The 20,192-nt window shown below is 50.2% G+C and overlaps 1 protein-coding gene across 2 annotated transcripts in view; it reads right to left on the bottom strand.

Annotated features, from left to right (window-relative positions):
• Positions 1 to 206: 206 nt before the first annotated feature.
• Positions 207 to 20,192, bottom strand: part of CDC23 (cell division cycle 23) — a 45,970-nt gene continuing 25,984 nt past the window's right edge. For both annotated transcript variants that reach the window (XM_030572874.1, XM_030572875.1), the window contains 11 exons: positions 14,254 to 14,386; positions 6,640 to 6,817; positions 6,452 to 6,549; positions 6,093 to 6,174; positions 5,360 to 5,513; positions 4,707 to 4,826; positions 4,328 to 4,403; positions 3,800 to 3,861; positions 3,280 to 3,358; positions 3,063 to 3,182; positions 207 to 1,026 (listed from right to left, as the gene is read on the bottom strand). In XM_030572874.1, coding sequence (XP_030428734.1) covers positions 856 to 1,026; positions 3,063 to 3,182; positions 3,280 to 3,358; positions 3,800 to 3,861; positions 4,328 to 4,403; positions 4,707 to 4,826; positions 5,360 to 5,513; positions 6,093 to 6,174; positions 6,452 to 6,549; positions 6,640 to 6,817; positions 14,254 to 14,386 — 1,273 coding nt within the window. In that variant the 3' untranslated portion in view covers positions 207 to 855. The remainder of the gene's footprint in view (positions 1,027 to 3,062; positions 3,183 to 3,279; positions 3,359 to 3,799; positions 3,862 to 4,327; positions 4,404 to 4,706; positions 4,827 to 5,359; positions 5,514 to 6,092; positions 6,175 to 6,451; positions 6,550 to 6,639; positions 6,818 to 14,253; positions 14,387 to 20,192) is intronic.

Below are 20,192 nucleotides of genomic sequence, written 5' to 3'. Positions count from 1 at the left end.
TCTAAACAAGATGCTGCACTAGTTTGAAGGACTCTGACTGCCACACAGGACACTGAACAGGGCTACTCAAGTCTGAACGAGGTAGCTACTAGCCACCCCTTCCCCTCGCAATGAACTTACGGAAAATCGGATCTTTTCTATATTTGGTTCAATTGTGTTTGTTATAATGGGAAGGATATTTGTGCGAAGACAATACCCAGGGACGGTAACATGCCTACCACCATTTAATGATGTACTTCCCACTAGCTGGTTTGCCACTCACCAGCAAAGCCAAGACATCTGAGCCACAGACCTAACAGCAACCAGTTACTGGGTGAGGCCACTTAAGACTGACACCACCTCTCAATCCCCAAATGCTGTTTCCCTTTCACGGCAGCAGTGAAGCCGAAATGTCCCTCTTACTGTGCTTGCTTGGGTGCAGCTGCAGAAAAGAGTCCACAGAGAAGCCAGCAAGGGACAATTCTTGTAGTAGGCAGCAGCAGTCCCACTGAGGCCCTTGAAAGGAGTTCGGTGAAGTTCAGAGTTAACAAAGCAGAGACAACACTTTCAAACATGTTTCAACTCAGGCAGACAAAACCTCCTCATCTAGGGAGCAGTTGCTTCTCACACACTTGGAGTGCGACAGTGAGAAGCATAGGGGTTTGTGACATCTCAGCATAGGCACTTCACATTGGTTCCACAATGATCTTTGCCTGCACTGACAACAGCTAGCTTCAGCTATGTGTTCTCAGAATTTCTACCTTCAACAGAAGGCAGTACCAGACCGAAGCTTCGCGGGAATGAGGTGGTTGTTTCTGGAGGATGGGTTCAATTCCTCATTTGCCCTAGGCTGGCCCAGAGAAGTATTAGCACAATTCATGGTGTAACTGAAGACAGGTTCAGTGGGGATACTCTCCGTGTGGGAGTGTTGTTGGACGACAGAGATGCAGGGAGGAAGAAGGGAGCAGAGATCTCTGTGGAGGAGGTTTCCCCTTGGTTGCGTAGTTGTAAAATCTGTCTCAGCAGGGCTTTCCCTTCTTCTCTTGTCTGAAAAGAGTCAGAATACTGCATTTGATACAGTCTCACACGATACTCTTATCGATAAACTAGGCAAATACAATTTAGATGGGGCTACTATACGGTGGGTGCATAACTGGCTGGATAACCGTACTCAGAGGGTAGTTATTAACGGTTCCCAATCCTGCTGGAAAGATATAACAAGTGCGGTTCCACAGGGGTCTGTTTTGGGACTGGCTCTGTTCAGTATCTTCATCAACGACTTAGATGTTGGCAGAGAAAGTATGCTTATTAAGTTTGCAGATGATACCAAACTGGGCGGGATTGCAACTGCTTTGGAGGACAGGGTCATAATTCAAAATGATCTGGACAAATTGGAGAAATGGTCTGAGGTAAACCAGATGAAATTTAATAAAGACAAATGCAAAGTGCTCCACTTAGGAAGGAACAATCAGTTTCACACGTACAAAATGGGAAGAGACTGTCTAGGAAGGAGTACGGCAGAAAGGGATCTAGGAGTTATAGTGGACCACAAGCTAAATATGAGTCAACAGCGTGATGCTGTTGCAAAAAAGCAAACGTGATTCTGGGAGGCATTAACAGGTGTGTTGTGAGCAAGACACGAGAAGTCATTCTTCCACTCTACTCTGCGCTAGTTAGGCCTCAACTGGAGTATTGTGTCCAGTTCTGGGCACTGCATTTCAAGAAAGATGTGGAGAAACTGGAAAGGGTCCAGAGAAGAGCAACAAGAATGATTAAAGGTCTTGAGAACGTGACCTACGAAGGAAGGCTGAAAGAATTGGATTTGTTTAGTTTGGAAAAGAGAAGACAGAGGGAACATGATAGCAGTTTTCAGGTATCTAAAAAGGGTGTCATCAGGAGGAGGCAGAAAACTTGTTCACTTTAGCCTCTAACGATAGAACAAGAAGCAATGGGCTTAAACTGCAGCAGCAGGCTGGACATTAGGGAAAAGTTCCTAACTGTCAGGGTGGTTAAACACTGGAATAAATTGCCTAGGGAGGTTGAGGGATCTCCATCTCTGGAGATATTTAAGAGTAGGTTAGATAAATGTCTATCAGGGATGGTCTAGACAGTATTTGGTCCTGCCATGAGGGCAGGGGACTGGACTCGATGATCTCACAAGGTCCCTTCCAGTCCTAGAGTCTATGAATCTATTAGTAGGTCAATTCCATACTTAACGTAGATTGCGGCAAAGCAGCTTCAGAGTCAAATTCAGCAGCATGTGAACAACCATACACCACCACTAGTTTGGCTCTCACTGGGGTTGCAAGACACAATATCACATAGTAAAGGATGTTGGTTTTCCAGCTATTAACAGTAAGGTTTAAGGTAAAACAGACCCCCTTTAATATCCTCTTCCCAGCCCTTTGGCACATAGGTTACTTGCTTTGCACACCTGATTATCTTACATGTCTATACTGCCACCTTCCACAAAACAGACTGGCAATAGCAAAGACTTTAAGAGACTCAGGCTCTGGTCTTGTCTTCTCAAATTCTAGACAGCTTTGCTTGGGAGAGGGGGCAAGTTTTAGCCTAGTAATGCCCACAACATTCCCGCCTCTGCTGACATGGAAATCCAGAGTGCCCAAATATGGCCTGAGAGAATCTCAGATTCCACACATGCCAGGATACCAAGTACTTCTGTATTCTTTGCACTATCAATGGGGAAGATCACAGATAACAACAAGAAGCATGGGGGATTCCAGGAGCACATTGTACAGTAAGTCCATTAGTTCCTGCAGAAAGATGGCAGGGTTTCCTGCTATAGATCTGCAGACCACTACAAGTCCTAAGTTATTTTTGTACTACTGAATGCCAAACCAGTGCAACCCTTAGCCCCAGAACTTCAACTAGTTACTAAGAAGCAGCAGCAGGAAATAGGTGAGCAGCAGCACTGGGGGTCTTCTCACATAGGATGAAGATCGTCCACTCCAGGTGGATGCAGCCCATGCTCCTTCAACAGAAGGACTGCTCTGATTCCCAGAAGAAACAGAGATCAAGGTAAGAATCCCCTAAGAAAGGGACATTGGAGACTGGCTACTCACATCATTGAATGCACAGCATTTCTGAGCACAGGCAGAGGCTTCATCCCAGAGCTTACACTTGAAGTAATATTGGGCTAGGTAACGGAAGGCAGTGCTCACCTCCAGGTGCTCCACTATCTCCTACAGCACAGTAAAGAAACAGCAAGAGCTGATTTGGAAGATAGTTCTACATCATTCTCCCTCACTTCTCCCTCCTGTCTCCCTACCATTGACTCACCCCACAGGAATATATATCCTGGATGTATTTGATGTAGCACTGAGCAGCCTGTTCTGATTCATTCAGCTGTTCATGCAGCCTGGGAAAGGAGAGAAATTGGGTCAAAAACATAGCATGGAAGAGACCCAAAAGCAAGAATTTCTGTCTGCCCTGGACAGGCCTTTAGAAAGGGCCTCTCCCAAACATGAGCAAGTTCTGGACCATGCTTTACTAGCTGCAGCCAGGCCCAGTCCCCTAGAAGCAGACAGACAACACCCCACGCCTGAGGGACAGGGTAACAGACAACCCACCAGGATAGCAACTAGTTACTAACATTGCCTGCCAATGTTACTATGGTTTCTAGGTTCCTTAGCTGACAACCCATGCAAACAAGGCTCTTTTTCATAGCTGAGGCAGGACATTAGGATAGGAGTTGTAGTTTCCATAGACCTAGGGATACCACATCTAAACAATACCTAGCTCTTTGGATCTCAAAGTGCTTTTCACAGAACACTGAGAATAAATTCTGAGCCATACTCACTTGGCTAGTTTCACCAATGCCATTTTCTCCACATCTCCCACAGCATATGCTCTCCAATAACACTGCCAAGGAGGGAAAAAGTCACACAAGCACCTCAGCAAAATGTCTTCTCGAGCATGAAGTGGGTTCACGCTGGTCACATACAGACCCAGTACTGCAGTGCCCTCAAGCAGAGATGCATGAAGAGAGCTGGTTTTCTGGAAGGCTGCAGCAGACAAATTCACCAACTGCTCAGGGCAGATGGTTAGTGCAGAACTTCCCCTGAAGTCACAATTATAACAGAAACCTGCTAAGATTAGGCCCAGACTGCACACAGCTCCCCACTCTCACCCTGGGATCAAGGTCATGACTGAAGGAGGACAGAATAGCCATTCTGAGCACTATCCCACATCCATTACTTTTCAGGTATGCAGAGGAAGACAACTCAGGAGGACCCGAAGTACTAACGAGACTTGTGCCTCTGCCTGCTCTCCTGGCAGCCACCTGGATACCCAGCCTGCCCTGCAGCACATCTGTGCCCTCACTTACCTTTTTGGCTTCCACCAGCTGATTGAGTTTCTCATAACACTCTCCCAGAGCAACCAGCATACGGGAATCATTAGGTCTGTGAGAAACAACAGCCAGTCAAGCTAGCTCAGAACATGGTATTATCTCAAGCTAACTGAAGGATGGATCCTACCACTGAAATCCAGCCCTACATACACTACCTAACCACGCTCTTCTATACCCTGCTGATACATGGAATACTAAACCTTTATTGATGCCTCTGAAGAGACTGAATAGAATCTCTACAGAATGTAATCACTTAAATGACACTGCATACACTAAGTCACTGATACCTCCTGCAACTCAGCTTATATCATTCACTCTGAACTGCCAACAGTTATGGCTACGTTCCCAGTTTTACCTGAGCTGGTGGGCCCGTCGGTAGTAATACAGACAGTAAAATGGCATCTTGAGGATCTCATAGGTTTGTCCCAGTCCATACCAGGCTCTGTAGTCCCTCTTGTTCACCTCTATTGCATGTCTGCCAAAGAAAAGAGAAAGTGGTGTAAGTGTTCAGAAACAGGCAGGATCCAAAGCAAGTGAGTTCACGGGGTTAGGAATCATAGAATATTAGGGTTGCAAGAGACCGCACAAGGTCATCTAGTCCAATCCCCTGCTCAAAGCAGGACCAATACCAACTAAATCATCCCAGCCAGGGCTTTGTCAAGCAGGGCCTTAAAAACCTCTAAGGAAGGAGATTCCACTACCTCTGTAGGTAACCCATTCCAGTGCTTTGTCATCCTGCTAGTGAAACAGTGTTTCCTAATAGCCAACCTAGACCTCCTCCACTGCAACTTGAGACCATTGCTTCTTGTCCAGCCATCTGCCACCACTGAGAACAGCCGAGCTCCATCCTCTATGGAACCCCTGCATAGAGGGGTTGGAATATGGACCAACAAAAGAAGGCTCCTAACAAGGCCACACAAGATACTCCTCCCCTTCCGCCCAAACCTGTCACTACTTCATGCACTCCCAGAGACCATTCTCTGCCTTGCACAGCTCCTGCACACACACCTATAAGCCTGGATAGCTGCAGATGTGTTCTTCATTTCCATGTACTCATGTCCCATGAGGGTCCAGGCTCCAAGATACCGAGGATTCAGTTTCAAGGCTCTCTGGAAATAGAGTGCTGCTTTTTCATGTTGAGAGCGTAGACTATAGTAATTCCCTAGAGGATGATCAGAGCAATCAAGTGAACAGGAAAAGGAAGCAGGCGATTAGGAAACAGATACAAGCTGCAGCATCTATTATTTTTTCCATATAAATTAGAGAAGGGAGAGAAACCTGTTAAATCAGATCCAGTTCACTGCATAACTCCAAGCCCCAGTCTGAACTCAGTTTGATCTCCAGTGCTTTTGTCCAATCCATTTCATTTGTGCAAACCAATGAAGCTCCCAGCCCTTACCTTGGAAAACTATCCCACAAACTAATAAATGCCACTTATCTATTTGGGTACTAAGTGCCCAGAACCAAACAACAGTATTCCAGTATCTCAGAGCTGCATAGAGAACCCACCACCAATACACTCTACCAAAGGCCTGCATCATCATCTCTGTGCACTGCCAACACCGCATTGACTTCTTTTGCTGCTGTATCATTTCATCTGCTGTTTTACCATGAGAGAGAGCTGCTTCAGCCAGCCTAGCCTCAACAGACCTGCTAACAATTCCTGTGGAGAGAGATCAGTAAGCTGCCTTCCCACTCCCTGTAGCCTGGGTGACAAACTAGAAGAAGAGCAGCCTCTCACCTATCACACAGCAGGTCTCCACACGATACTTGTCAATCTCACACAGATTGTGAGCCAGGTAGCTCAGCTCAGGCTTCATGCTCTGGTAGAAAAGAAGAAGGAGATTGCTGGGGGGACAAGTGTGACACTACTTAGAGCGAAGAGGGGTAGGGAGATTAGAAACGCACACCAAGCATATCAATCCACTGGGAGGAAGGGGAAAGAAGACAGCTGCAAGTTTATGGCCAGAGGGACTCGTTAGCATTCATATGATTGGACAGACTTAATTCAGGTATTCTGCTAGGAAGCCATAAAATGCTTGCTATGTGAGCTGGTGTAATTTATAGCATCGGAATATGGGTGAAAGAAAGTTTGCTCACCCGGACATACAGCAGGTTGGAGAAGGTGTCCATATTTTCTATCCTGTATGGGTCTTGTTTTCTTAGTTCATTGAAGATAGAGAGAGCTTTGTCTATATCTGCAGACAGAGGAAGGCAAACATCAGTGAGTGCTGCTGATTGATGCAGAGTTTGTAGCAAGAGGCACCCCCTTAGCTGAGTTCACTGACCTCTGATATTGTGGTAGGCAACTGCAATCTGGGAAATGATGTAGGTGCTCTTGGAGAATCCTGCATCAATGAGACTCTGGTACTTCTGCAGAGCCTCTTCTATTAGCTGCAGCTCTGTGTAAATGTGCGCCAGGAAAAACTCCTTCATCCAGGTATCTGGCAAGGACAGGCACTTCAGCTGGCAACAACCAAACAAAACACACACTAAGAGAACAATCCACATCATCTCAATGCCTCTTGCAGAAAAGGGAAAACATCAGCTCTCTCTTCACCCAGTGGCTGGATCTTTAGAGGACAAAGGGCAACACTTCCCTCCCTCCCGCAACAAAGCCTTCTCCTTAGACAAAAAGAACAGGAGTACTTGTGGCACCTTAGAGACGAACAAACTTATTTGAGCATAAGCTAACTCCACTCAGTGGTGCAAAGACCAAGAAACAAAAGTGTGAACTAAAGAATTCTATCAACTTAATATCAGACATTCTATAGCAGGAATTCAATCCTGACCACAGATTAATAGATTTTTTTTTAAGGCCCAAAGGGCTCTTAGACATCTAGTCCAACATCCTATATAAAAACACAAGCCATAAAATGTCATCCAGGTATTCCTGCACTGAGCCCAATAACTTACTTGGCTAAAATATATCTTCCAGAAAGGTATCCAGCACTGATCCAAGGATTTCAGGAGATGGAGAATCCACAGTAACAAACGGTAGTTTGTTCCAATTACTAAATAATCCTCACTGCTAAAAACATATACCTCATTTCTAATTTGAATTTGTGTCACTTCCACTGATGGTCAGAACAAGAAACAATCTCCACTAGATTAAAAGGCCTTTTAGCACCTGGCATTCTCTCCCCAGTAAGATATTTGTACACGATAATCAAGTCACCACTTGATCATTTTGATAAACTAAACTAACCAGATTGAGCTCTTTAAGTCTCTCGCTTTTAGGCATTTTCTCCAACCCTCGTGTCATTTTTGTGGCTCCTCTCTGGACCTCTCAATTTTTTCAATACTCTTTTTAAACTATGGCCACTAAAAAACAAACACACACATACACAGTATTGCCATATCAGTCTCAGCAATGCCCTTTACAGAGGTAAAATCATCTCACTACTCCCTTGTTTACACAGCCAAGTATCACATTAGCCCTTTTTGCCATAACATTGTCCTGGGAGCTGATGTTCAGTTACTGGTCCATGTGATGGGGTGTACCAACCACGCACTAGGCTAATGGGGACGGACCAATCACTGTGGGCCCAGGAGGCCGCACCCTGCTGCACATGCTTGAGGTGGAAGAGTCAGATAAAAGGAGGAAGCCCAGCTCAGTCAGGGCTGGCTGCAGAGGAGGAAGGATGTGTACTGCAGGTTTCTCCAGAGGGCCCGGTGACTCTCCAAGCAGTAGAGTCCATGGACCTGGACTACGCTATGGGCAACTCGCCGACTGCAGAGACTGACAAGGGCGCCAAGCTGTCACCAGCCAAGGAGATGCCTGGGATGCAAATTGTGGTAGGAAAGTGACCCAGGGGCTGTAGTGGAAGCAGATGCCTAAACCCTCAGCGGGAAAGTCTCTGGCTTTATAGGGCCTTGGGTCAGAACCTGGTGGAGAGGGAGGGGCCGGGTTCCCCTACCACACCCCACAGATCACTAAGTGTGGCTGCTGTTTGCTCTCGGTCCCAGCCCAGGAACTCAGGGACCATAGACTGTTTGTTCTGATTCACCCAGGGGCTATAGATGGATTCCTGTTCTGCCCTGCCCCAGAGGCTGATTCCCCAATTGCTACTGTCTGCCCCATCCAGGAAGCTTACAGGCTACAGACTAATTGTTTTCCCTGCCCCACCTGGGAGCTATAGACTGACTGCTGTTCTGTCTTACCCAGATGACCAGAACCCCAATTATTACTACCTGCCGCAGCCAGGAGGCTTGGGGACCATAGACTATTTGTTTGCCCAGCCCTGCCTGGGGGCTACAGGCTGACCATTGTTCCATCCTATCCAGACGGCCAGAACTCTAACTGTTCTTGTCACACGTGCTAGAGAATGCGGGCATCAGTCGGGTCCTGCTAAGATGACTAATATGAGGAGAGCTGGGTGAGAAAACCCCACAGCCACTATGGATACCAACAAGATATTAAAATGGATGCTGGAAAGCCAGCAGCAGCAGGCTACCCAGCAACAACAAGCCCAGTTGCTACAGCAAATGGCCGCCCAACAACAACAGATGGCCCAGCACCAAGAGCAACAGCAGCAGTGGATTAGGGAGCTAGCAGCACAGCACGAATCTCAGCAAGAGCAGCTAATTCAGCAGATGGAGGCGCTCCTGTAACTGAGGGGACCACTCAGACCTGCTGGGATGAGCCAGGGTTCAGAGAGCACTCTGACTGGGTTACCAGTGAGGCTGGCCAAGATGGGGCTCGGATACGACCTGGAGGCCTTCTTGGTCACATTTAAGTAGGTAGCCATTGCAGCCCATTGGCCTCCAGGGCACTGGGCTACCCTAGTGGCTCCATAGTTAACTGGAACTGCACAGACTGCCTATTGGAGTCGAGACCCTACAGAAGCTCTCGATTATGCCAATGTAAAGGCCGCCATCTCAGACCACACGGGGTGAGCCCCGAAATGTTCTGTCAGTGATTTAGATGGAAGAGGTGTCCCCCTCGAGCATGACCTCAGGCAGTGGCTCAGTGGCTCCAGGATTATTGCTGGAGGTGGTTGGAACCTGAGAAGTTGACTGGGCCTCAAGTGGCAGAGGCCATCATCCTTGAGTTTACACAGAGCCTCCCCCTGTGGGGAAGGAGTGGGTCCACCAACATCGACTGACGACACTCGCAGAGGCAGTGTCCTTGATGGAGGATTACTTAGCCACAGAAGGCCCCTGACTTCTATCTCCTAAACCATGGAGTTCTGGAGGCCACAAGAGGGACCCAGATGAGAGATAGCTCAACTCCAAGGAAGTGGGACCCTTTAGTAGGACTGGGGCCACAGAGGGTAACCTCCCACCCGGGAATTAAGCAAAAACCCAACATGAGACCCCGAGGGGAAGAGGCCCCATCCGGTGGACCTACACCAGCGCCACAGAACTCCACAACAGAGATATTGAAGGATCGACATTATGAATGTGGCCAGGAGGGGCACTTCAGACGTGATTGCCCTTTTATGGACTGCAGCTTGGCTAGGTGTGAGTAGCAGGCACTCGGGCCTCGAAGAAAGACTCACTCAAATTGATAATCCCTGTGTAGGCCAATGGCATCCAAGTAGCATATCTTGTCGACTCAGTGTGCAGCCAGACACTCACGTGGGCCGATCTGATGAAGTCATTGGATCAGACAGAAGCCCCTATATACCTCCAGAGTATCCACCAGGACATATAGCCATACCCCACCATGAGGGTAAAGCCAGAGGCTGGCTGTCACGAGGAAACCTACTAGGTTGGCCTGGCCAAAAAGCTTGCATATCTCGTGGTCCCAGGTCAGGAATGGCAGTGGTTCAGGGAGGCTATGAAAGAATGGGGGCATCGGCTGCCGGTGGAAACAAACCCAAGATCATGAGCAAGGGGGCTCCTGAACCAAAGAGAATAGGAAGGATGAGAGAAGGAACTCCCTGATCCTTTACAAGGTCCTGGACCACATCCCATGGGAGGAGAGATGCTGGAGGAGGTGGAGCGTGAATGGCTGATGGAGACTTCCTGAGGGAGCAAAGGGAGGACCCCATCCTGAGTGGTGCTTAGGAGCAACTGCCCAATGCTGAGGAGGAAAGGGGCATCAAACTACAAACACCCCAAGAATTCCACTTCGAGGGTCACAATGAATGCCTACACCAGATGGCCAAAGATCGCCAAACCCAGGAAGAGATCCAATAACAAGTTCCGCCGTAACTTGCTGCGGCTGGCTCACTCGGTGCCCTGGGCCAGATACCTTGGGCAGGAGAAGACTACACCGAGAGGCCTTTAGTTTTTTTCTGGCCAGGCATCCATAAGGAAGTGAGCAACTTCTGTGCCTCCTGTCCAGAATGCCAATGTGCTAGCTCCAAAGGGATATGCAAGGCACCCTGATCCCCCTTCCAGTGGGGGGAGAGTACCATTTGGAAGGATAGATATGGAGCTGGTGGGACCCTTAGAGAAAAGCAGTTTGAGGTTCTGCTACATACTGGTGGTGGTAGACTATGCAATCCGATATTCTGAGGCTGTCCCCTTATGTTCAACAACCACAACCGCCATAGCAAAAGAACCTGGAAATGTTCAGCCAGGTCAGGATACCAAAAGAGATACTGACCAACCGGGGAGCCAACTTTTCGTCCTGACTAATGGAGGAGCTGTGCAAACTACTAAACATCCGGGTCCTGAAGACTTCCATCTACCACTCCCAAATGGATGGCTTCATTGAGAGGTTTAACAGGACCCTAAAAATCAATGCTCCGCAAGTTTGTTGAGCATGATCCAAGACATTAGGATGAACTGATATCTGCCTTGCTGTTTGCAGTGCAGGAGGTACCCCAAGCATCTATGGGGTTCTTCCAGTTTGAACTGCTGTATGGTAGGCAACCCAGGGGGATCTTGGACCTCCTCCAACAGACCTGGGAGGAACAAGAGTCTCAGGTTACGGGGTCAGTTCCACATTTACTGGAACTGCAGGAGCGCCTTAGGAAGGTCGGAGGATTTGCTCGTGAAAATTTAATGAAAACACAACAGACTCAGGAGCAGAGATACAGTCAGGGAACCCATCTCTGGACCTTCGAACCCAGTGATTGCATCCTGTTATTCCACTCATCCCCGGCCCAATAACAGGGCCCCTTGTCAGAGTCCACTAGGACACTTAAACCCTTTTCAGAGTCAGAGGTGTCCAGGATAGAGTCCTTATTCTGTAGGAATGACCTGCATTCATTGTTGCTAGATATGACCTTATACTTGACTTTATTAAAATGCATTTTGTGTGAATGGGTCCAGCTTACCAAGAGATCCAGATTGCTCTACAAACAAGGCTGCCCTTTCCTTATTTACCATTCCATCAATCTTTGTGTCATCTATAGATTTTATATTTATTTCCAGATTACTGATGAAAATGTTGAATAGTATCAGGCCTCATACCAATTCCTGTGAAACCACATCAGAAACACCTCTATCTGATGAAGACTCTCCTTTGACAGCTACATTTTGAGATCCGTCTGTCAGCCAGTTCTTAATCCAGTTGAGACAGGCTTTACTGAAATTGTACAGTGCTCTTTTTTTTTAGATCAGAGTGTGATCTAATATCAGACACTTTATAGAATCCTAAGCATGGTGCCACCTTTTTGTTCTGTTTGTAGAGCACGTAGCACAGTGGGGTTCTGGTCCATGACTAGGGCTCTGAGCAGTGCTTAATTTGTGTCAGGGCTGAGCCCCGGCAGTTCAAAGCCCTGGAACCTCTCGGCTTGCCACATCAGTTATGAAGGAAATCATTGCTTGAGCCCCAGAACCTGTTTCATTACAAAATAAGCACTGGCTCCAAGTCACTACAGCAATACAAACAGTGAACAATAAGTTACATCTATGCAGTTACCTTCATCAACCAAATTTATCATCACTTAAAAAAAATGAAATCAGGTTTGACAAGACATTTTCCATAATACTATGTTGATTAGCTTTAATTATTTAATCAGATAGTAATAGGCCAGTTGGTCTGACAAAATAATAGAAAATCCAACTCAAACAGGTACTTTTTGAATATTGTGTGACAAAGTTCCTCCTCTACCTTGGTGGGTCCTGCACTTATTGGCGGATTTCCTCCTCAGTGATTTTCCCCTCTGGTGGAACCCACAGTCTGGGTCAACTCCTCCTGTCTCTGATCAGGAGTTGGGAGGTTTAGGGGGAACCCAGGCCCGCCCTCTATTCCGGGTTCCAGCCCAGGGCCCCGTGGATTGCAGCTGTCTATAGTGCCTCCTGTAACAGCTGCATGACAGCTACAACTCCCTGGGCTACTTCCCCATGGTCTTCTCCAAATACCTTCTTTATCCTCACCACGGGACCTTCCTCCTGGTGTCTGATAATGCTTGTACTCCTCAATGCTTGTACTTCTCAATCCTCCAGCAGTACACCCTCTCACTCTTAGCTCCTTGTGCCTCTTGCTTCCAGCTCCTCACATGCGAATCTCACTGACTAACTGGAAGGCTTTTAACTAGTTCCAGCCAGCCCTTGATTGGCTTCAGGTGTCCCAGTCAATGTAGTGTCTTGATTAACCTGGAGCAACTGCCATTTGTTTACCATGGTACCAGGGATTTGTGTAGCCTGGGGCTAACATACCTGTTCCTCACTACTTTACTGTAGCCATCTGGCCTTGCCCCATCACAACTGGCACAACATTAGCACTCTTCCAGGCTTCAGGAACTTCTCCACTATGGCAAGATTTATCAAAAATTAACATTAACAGGCCAGAGATCACCTCAGACAATTTTTGTAGGACTCCTGAGTTATACAGGCCTGCTGATTTAAAAATATTCACCCCGGCAGATGCTGTTTAGTATCATCCTTAGTCACTAATGCACTGGAAAGTACGGTAGTTCATCCTCATTCAGTATGAAATAATTCTGCTTCTTTCCAAACAACAGAACAGAAAACATATTAAGTCTAGTTCTGGGCACCGCATTTCAAGAAAGATGTGGAGAAATTGGAGAGGGTCCAGAGAAGAGCAACAAGAATGATTAAAGCTCTTGAGAACATGATCTATGAAGGAAGGCTGAAGGAATTGGGTTTGTTTAGTTTGGAAAAGAGAAGACTGAGAGGGGACATGATAACAGTTTTCAGGTATCTAAAAGGGTGTCATCAGGAGGAGGGAGAAAACTTGTTCACCTTAGCCTCCAATGATAGAACAAGAAGCAATAGGCTTAAACTGCAGCAAGGGAGATTTAGGTTGGACATTAGGAAAAAGTTCCTAACTGTCAGGGTAGTTAAACACTGGAATAGATTGCCTAGGGAAGTTGTGGAATCTCCATCTCTGGAGATATTTAAGAGTAGGTTAGATAAATGTCTATTAGGGATGGTCTAGACAGTATTTGGTCCTGCCATGAGGGCAGGCGACTGGACTCGATGACCTCCCGAGGTTCCTTCCAGTCCTAGAGTCTATGAGTCACTTCTGACTTTTCACTAAATTTTACCATTGTCATCTAGCAATGGGCCTAGGCAGTGTTAGGATTTCTTTCATTCCTGATATACTTTAAAAAAAGTCATCTTGATGTTCTTGCCCATGACAATCAGAGATTTTGCCTTGAAGTTATTAGCTTCCCTTCTCAACTTTTTATACTTCAATAACTTCTAATTTATATTGACTGCTGTCTACCTTTCGATTTGTTATTATCATTTGTTTCTAAGTGCTGCCTTCACTTACACAGAGGGTTGGACTCACATGGAAAAGTCGGAGATAAGAAAAATTGGTTACCAGATCCTGCCTGCAGTAAAGCATCCCAGACTACGTGGCAGTAAATAGGTGCAGTATAGCAGTGATTTCAACAAGATAAACAATGTCAAGGTTCCCTTGCCTATCTGATGAGCTTCTGAACTAAGAATAAAACCAAGGGCAATGCCAATCCCAGGACATTATTCCATCAACCATTAGCTTTAATTTTGTGATACAAGACAAGTTTTACCATCTCTTTGTCTGTGATCAGATTACAGAGCTCCAGCCAGGCTCCCCAGTGCAAAGGCAAAACATGGGCAGCTTCAACAAACACATCAGTCGCCTCTTTCACCAGGTCCAGCTTCCGCAGCACAACGCCATACCTGAGTAGAGAAAGAGACCAGTGTAACTCTTTGCATCACCCACCTCTACTAGTTGTACCCATCTAGTCATAACCTCAAACAAGTGACAGAGCTACAAGAAGGGAAAAATCAAATTCCCCAGTGACAAATTCCCTATTATGGCGCAGCAACAGCACAAGAGTTCAGCTTAACAGGAGCCTTACATCTTTACTCTGTAAAAATCAAATTGAAATAGCAAAAACCAAACCAAAGAATATAAACTTTGAGCCCTATTTGAATTTTTCATAGCGGTTTGAAAAATGGTACAGAGAGAAAAATTAAAAAGTCATCCTTCTGGAAATTTTTCCATCAGTCTCACTTTTCTTTGTCTCTCATTTTGCAAAATACCTATTTTATGCCAGGACCTGTCTTTTGGCCACATGGTTGCTTCTCCCGTGTTGATTCCTTTAATACCAGTTCTTCTTCGAGTGATTGCTCACATCCATTCCAGTTAAGTGTGTGCACCGCGCGTGCACGTTCGTCGGAAACTTTTTACCCTAGCAACTCCAGTGGGCCAGCAGGTCGCCCCCTGGAGTGGCGCCGCCATGGCGCCCAATATATATCCCTGCCGGTCGTTGGAACTGTGGAGCGCGGCATAGCTGCCCTCCACGTCCCTAGCTCTCCTAGTTCTCTATCGTTTATCTATCGTTCATCTCTAGTCCATTATAGTTGTTAATTAGTTGGTTAAGTAGATAGTTAAGTTAAATAGTTGTTAAGTAGTTCTTCGCCGGGGGCTTAGCCCTTCCCGGCACCCGGCGCCAGGCTCATGCCTGTTTCGCCGGGCTTCAAGCAGTGTGCGGCCTGCAAGAAGCCCATGCCTACCAGCGATCCCCACGAAGCGTGCCTGAAGTGCCTCGGGGAATCGCACAGATCTGACAAGTGCCGCATCTGTAAGGCTTTTAAGCCAAGGACAAAGAAGGAGAGGGATCAAAGGCTCCGGACTCTCCTCATGGAGGCGGCACTTGACCCGACGGCTTCGCAGGCCGTGATCTCGGCGCCGGCACCAGATCGCACCGGCACTGAGAAGACTCCCCGGCACCGGCCCTCTCCGGCACCGGAGTCAGAACCAAGGCCGTCGAAGTCCAATACTCCGGCCAGGCAGACCCAGCTAGAGCGCCCGGCCTCGACATCGGCCGCGGCGCCGCCGGCACCGTCGACTCCGGGCCCAGCGGGTCCGTCGAGTCCGGTACCGCCGAGCTCCCCCATGAGATCTGGGGTTGAGATTCTGGTCCCATCCACACCGGAGACCTTCGCCTCGGCTCGGGACCTCATAGCCTTGACTGAGCCCACTCGGCTGCCACCCCCGGTACCTCCGGTGCGGGTTGTGTCCAGAGGCAAGCCCATGATGTCGGCACCGCCCAGAAGATCTCGTTCACGATCCAGGTCCCGACGTCTTGGGCGCTCCAGATCCCGCCGCCGCTCGCAGTCCCGGCACCGCTCCCCTCAGCGGTACCGGTCGCACTCGCGGCACCGGTCGACATCGAGACGATCGCGGTCAGGTTCCAGTGGCCGAGGCCGGCACCGCGATTCTAGGAGCAGGTCCCGACGCTACTCGCTGCACCGGTCGACCTCCCAGCACCGAGCCGGTGGCAGGTCCCGGTCCCGATCGACCTCCCGGCACCGAGCCGGTGGCAGGTCTCGGTCGACCTCCCGGCACCGAGCCGGTGGCAGGTCCCAGCACCGGAGCGGCGCCCGGTACCGATCAGGATCCCGGCACCGCGACAGAACTCGGTCCCGATCCCGATCCCGGCACCGTTATGACTCCCGGCACCGGTCCCCGGCACCGAGACGATCCTCCGTGCCGGCCCGCGCAGACCCTTACCATCCAGGGTCGGCCCCTCCATGGCCCTCTAGACAGCCGTCCGTATCCTCCCAGACGGACAGCGGGTATGCGCTGGGCACCGACTGGCAGACGGCGCTGTTCGGTGATCCGCCGCTGCAGGACCAAGGCCCACAACAGTGGGGATTCTGGACACCCTGGGCATACCATCAGGCCCAGGGCCCCCAGCAGCTCCCTGCTAGGCCGGCGACTGCGGAGCGTAGGGCTCCTGAAGCCTCGCTGTCTCGCCCCCCTCCCTCCCCGGAAGGGGAGGAAGGGTCCAAGCAGCAAGACTCCGCTGTGGCTCCTGAGGCAGAGGCGAGGGCTGAGGAAGACCCTCAGTTAGACACTCTCGTGCCTGGGGTCTCCTCATCCTCCTCCCCGGATGAGGCGGTGGCGGGTACCTCCTCCAACAGTCCCCCCCCGCTGGATCTCAGGGCGCACCAAGACCTCCTCAGGCGATTGGCTCAAAATCTGAGTCTGCAGGCAGAGGAGGTCTCGGAGATAGAGGATCCAATTGTAACCATCCTCTCTTCTGATGCTCCCACCAGGGTCGCCCTACCCTTCATACGGACCATCCAGGCCAACACCAACACCATCTGGCAGTCCCCGGCCTCCATCCCTCCGACAGCGAAAGGAGTCGAGAGGAAGTACATGGCCCCTTCTAGGGGATACGAATATCTCCATGTACACCCGACTCCGGGTTCACTGGTGGTGCAATCAGTGAACGATAGGGAGCGTCATGGCCAGGAGGCTCCAGCCCCCAAATCCAGAGAAGCCAGGCGGGTGGACCTCCTTGGCCGTAAGGTGTATTCGGCTGGGGCGCTGCAGCTCAGGGTCTCCAACCAGCAGGCCCTGCTGAGCAGATATGCCTTTAATTCCTGGGTGGCAGTGGACAAATTTAAGGAGCTGCTGCCACAGGATGCTCGCCAAGAGTTTACGGCCATCTTGGACGAAGGCAAGAAGGTCGCACGCACGGCCTTACAAGCCTCCTTGGACGCTGCGGACTCGGCTGCCCTACCCTCGCGTCAGGAGTTACGATGCGTCGCATCTCCTGGCTGCAGGTTTCCGGCCTTCCGCCGGAGCTCCAACATACTATACAGGACCTTCCTTTCGAAGGCCAGGGCCTGTTTTCTGACAAGACAGACCCCAGACTCAAGAGTCTGAAAGATAACCGGGTCATTATGCGGTCCCTCGGGATGCACACCCCCGTGACGCAGCGTAGACCCTTTAGGTCGCAGCAACAACAACAACGCAGGCCGTTTTCCCAGTTCCGCCAGCGGCAGGACCTTTACAGGCGCCGCGGCAGGAACGGAAGGCGCAGGCAGTCGGGGAACCAAGGGGGGCAGAACCAAGGCTCCTCAAAACCCCCGCCTGGACCTAAGCCTTCATTTTGAAGGTGTGCCCGAGGGCGCAGTAACAGTTTCCCCTATGGATCCTTCCCCCCCGTTTTCCAACCGCCTTTCGTTTTTCCTCCCGGCGTGGTCCCAAATAACATCGGACCGCTGGGTCTTAAGCATGGTGCAGACGGGATACCGCCTGCAGTTTGTTTCATTTCCTCCTTCCCGCCCTCCTTCCTCGTCCCTCTTCAGGGACCCCTCTCACGAGCAATTCCTTCGGCAGGAGGTGCAGACGCTCCTCAGCAAAGGAGCTATAGAGGCGGTTCCGGAAAACGAGAAAGGCAAGGGGTTTTATTCCCGCTACTTTCTGATCCCCAAGGCCAAGGGGGGCCTCAGGCCTATCCTCGACCTGCGAGAGCTCAACAAATACCTCGTGAGGTTGAAGTTCCGCATGGTATCCCTGGGGACCATTATTCCATCCCTGGATCCGGGAGACTGGTACGCCGCCCTCGACATGCAGGACGCGTATTTCCACATTGCCATTTGGCCGCGCCACAGACGCTTTCTCCGCTTCGTTGTGGGGGCTCTTCATTATCAATTTGCAGTCCTCCCATTTGGCCTGTCCACGGCCCCGAGGGTGTTTACAAAATGCATGGCAGTTGTCGTGGCGCATCTTCGGCGCAACCGTGTCCACGTGTTCCCTTATCTGGACGACGGGTTGATTCGGGGCACGTCGGAACAACAAGTCAACAGCCATGTCCGCGTGATCACCGGCATGTTTGCAAGTCTGGGCCTCTTGATAAACACAGACAAGTCCACCCTGAGGCCCACTCAGAAGGTGGAATTTATCGGGGCCGTCCTGGACGCCACTGTGGGCAGGGCCTCGCTGCCTCTGCAACGGTTCCAGACCATGGTGGCGATCGTTCAACGTTTGCGGTCAGCCCCACTGACGTCAGTGAGGACATGTCTAACCCTGCTAGGCCACATGGCGGCTTGCACCTTTGTGACCGACTACGCTCGGCTCCGCATGAGGCCTCTCCAGCTGTGGCTTACCAGTCATTACAGGCCGGCAAGGCAACCGTTAGACATGTTAGTCACAATCCCCAGAAGGTCTTAGATTCTCTCGGCTGGTGGCTAGACCAGTCCGTATTATGTGCGGGTCTTCCCTTCCACCCCTCTCAGCCCTCGGTATCCCTGACAACGGATGCCTCAGATCTAGGCTGGGGGGCCCACCTAGGGACCCTGCGGACACAGGGCCTGTGGTCCCAGGAGGAGGTGGGGCTACACATCAACATGCGGGAGTTGAGAGCGGTCCGCCTTGCTTGTCAAGCGTTCTGTCATCAGCTTCAGGGTCGTTGTGTCGCCGTGTTCACGGACAACACGACGACCATGTACTATATCAACAAGCAGGGCGGCACCAGGTCCTCCTCCCTGTGCCTCGAGGCGATACGACTCTGGGACTTTTGCGTAGCCCACTCCATTCACCTCAGAGCTTCTTTCCTCCCTGGAGTATGGAACACGCTGGCGGATCGATTGAGCAGATCCTTCCTGTCACACGAGTGGTCCCTTCGCCCGGACGTCGCTCTCTCCATTTTCCGGAGGTGGGGTTATCCCCGGGTGGACCTCTTCGCGTCCAAGGGGAACAGGAAGTGCCAAGCGTTCTGCTCCTTTCAGGGCAGGGAGCCGGGGTCGATAGCGGATGCCTTCCTCATCCAGTGGTCGACCCACCTGTACTATGCGTTTCCCCCGTTCCCTCTGGTCCACAAGGTCCTCCTGAAGGTGCGCAGAGACAGGGCTCTCGTGATCATGGTGGCCCCGGCATGGCCCAGGCAACACTGGTACACCATGCTGCTGGACTTGGCCGTAGCCGGCCCAGTTCCCCTGCCCCTTCATCCGGACCTGATTACCCAGGACCACGGGACCCTCTGTCACCCAGACCTGCAGTCGCTGCACCTGGCGGCGTGGCTCCTGCGTGGCTGACTGGTTCCGAGCTGCGCTGCTCCACGCCTGTGAGAGAGGTGCTCTTGAGCAGCAGGAAACCGTCCACAAGAGCCACATATTCGGCGAAATGGAAACGCTTCTCCTCTTGGTGCGTAGAGAGAAATCTCCGCCCTATGGAAGTTTCGGTAACCGAAATCTTAGACTACGTTTGGTCCCTCAAAGGGCAAGGTCTGGCCTTATCGTCGTTGCGAGTCCACCTAGCAGCTATCTCCACCTTTCACCCGGGTGCGGACGGTCGCTCCGTTTTTTCTCACCCGAGATTCCTCAAAGGGCTGGAACGTTTATTCCCTAACGTCCGTCCCCCTGCTCCGACCTGGGATCTTAACCTGGTGTTATCCCGGCTCATGGGGCCCCCCTTTGAGCCGTTAGCTACTTGCTCCCTGCTCTACCTCTCTTGGAAGACTGCCTTTCTAGTGGCTATCACCTCAGCTAGACGGGTGTCGGAACTCCGAGCTCTTGTGGTAGACCCCCCATATATGGTCTTCCACAAAGACAAGGTGCAGCTGAGACCACACCCTGCTTTTCTGCCCAAGGTGGTCTCAGCTTTCCACGTCAACCAAGAGATTTTCCTTCCAGTTTTTTTCCCAAAACCTCACTCCTCAGGCAGGGAGCAGCAGCTCCACTCGCT

This window comes from Gopherus evgoodei, chromosome 8, assembly GCF_007399415.2.
Source record: "Gopherus evgoodei ecotype Sinaloan lineage chromosome 8, rGopEvg1_v1.p, whole genome shotgun sequence".
Taxonomy (NCBI): Eukaryota; Metazoa; Chordata; order Testudines; family Testudinidae; genus Gopherus; species Gopherus evgoodei.
This window is presented reverse-complemented; position numbering and strand designations above follow the sequence as displayed.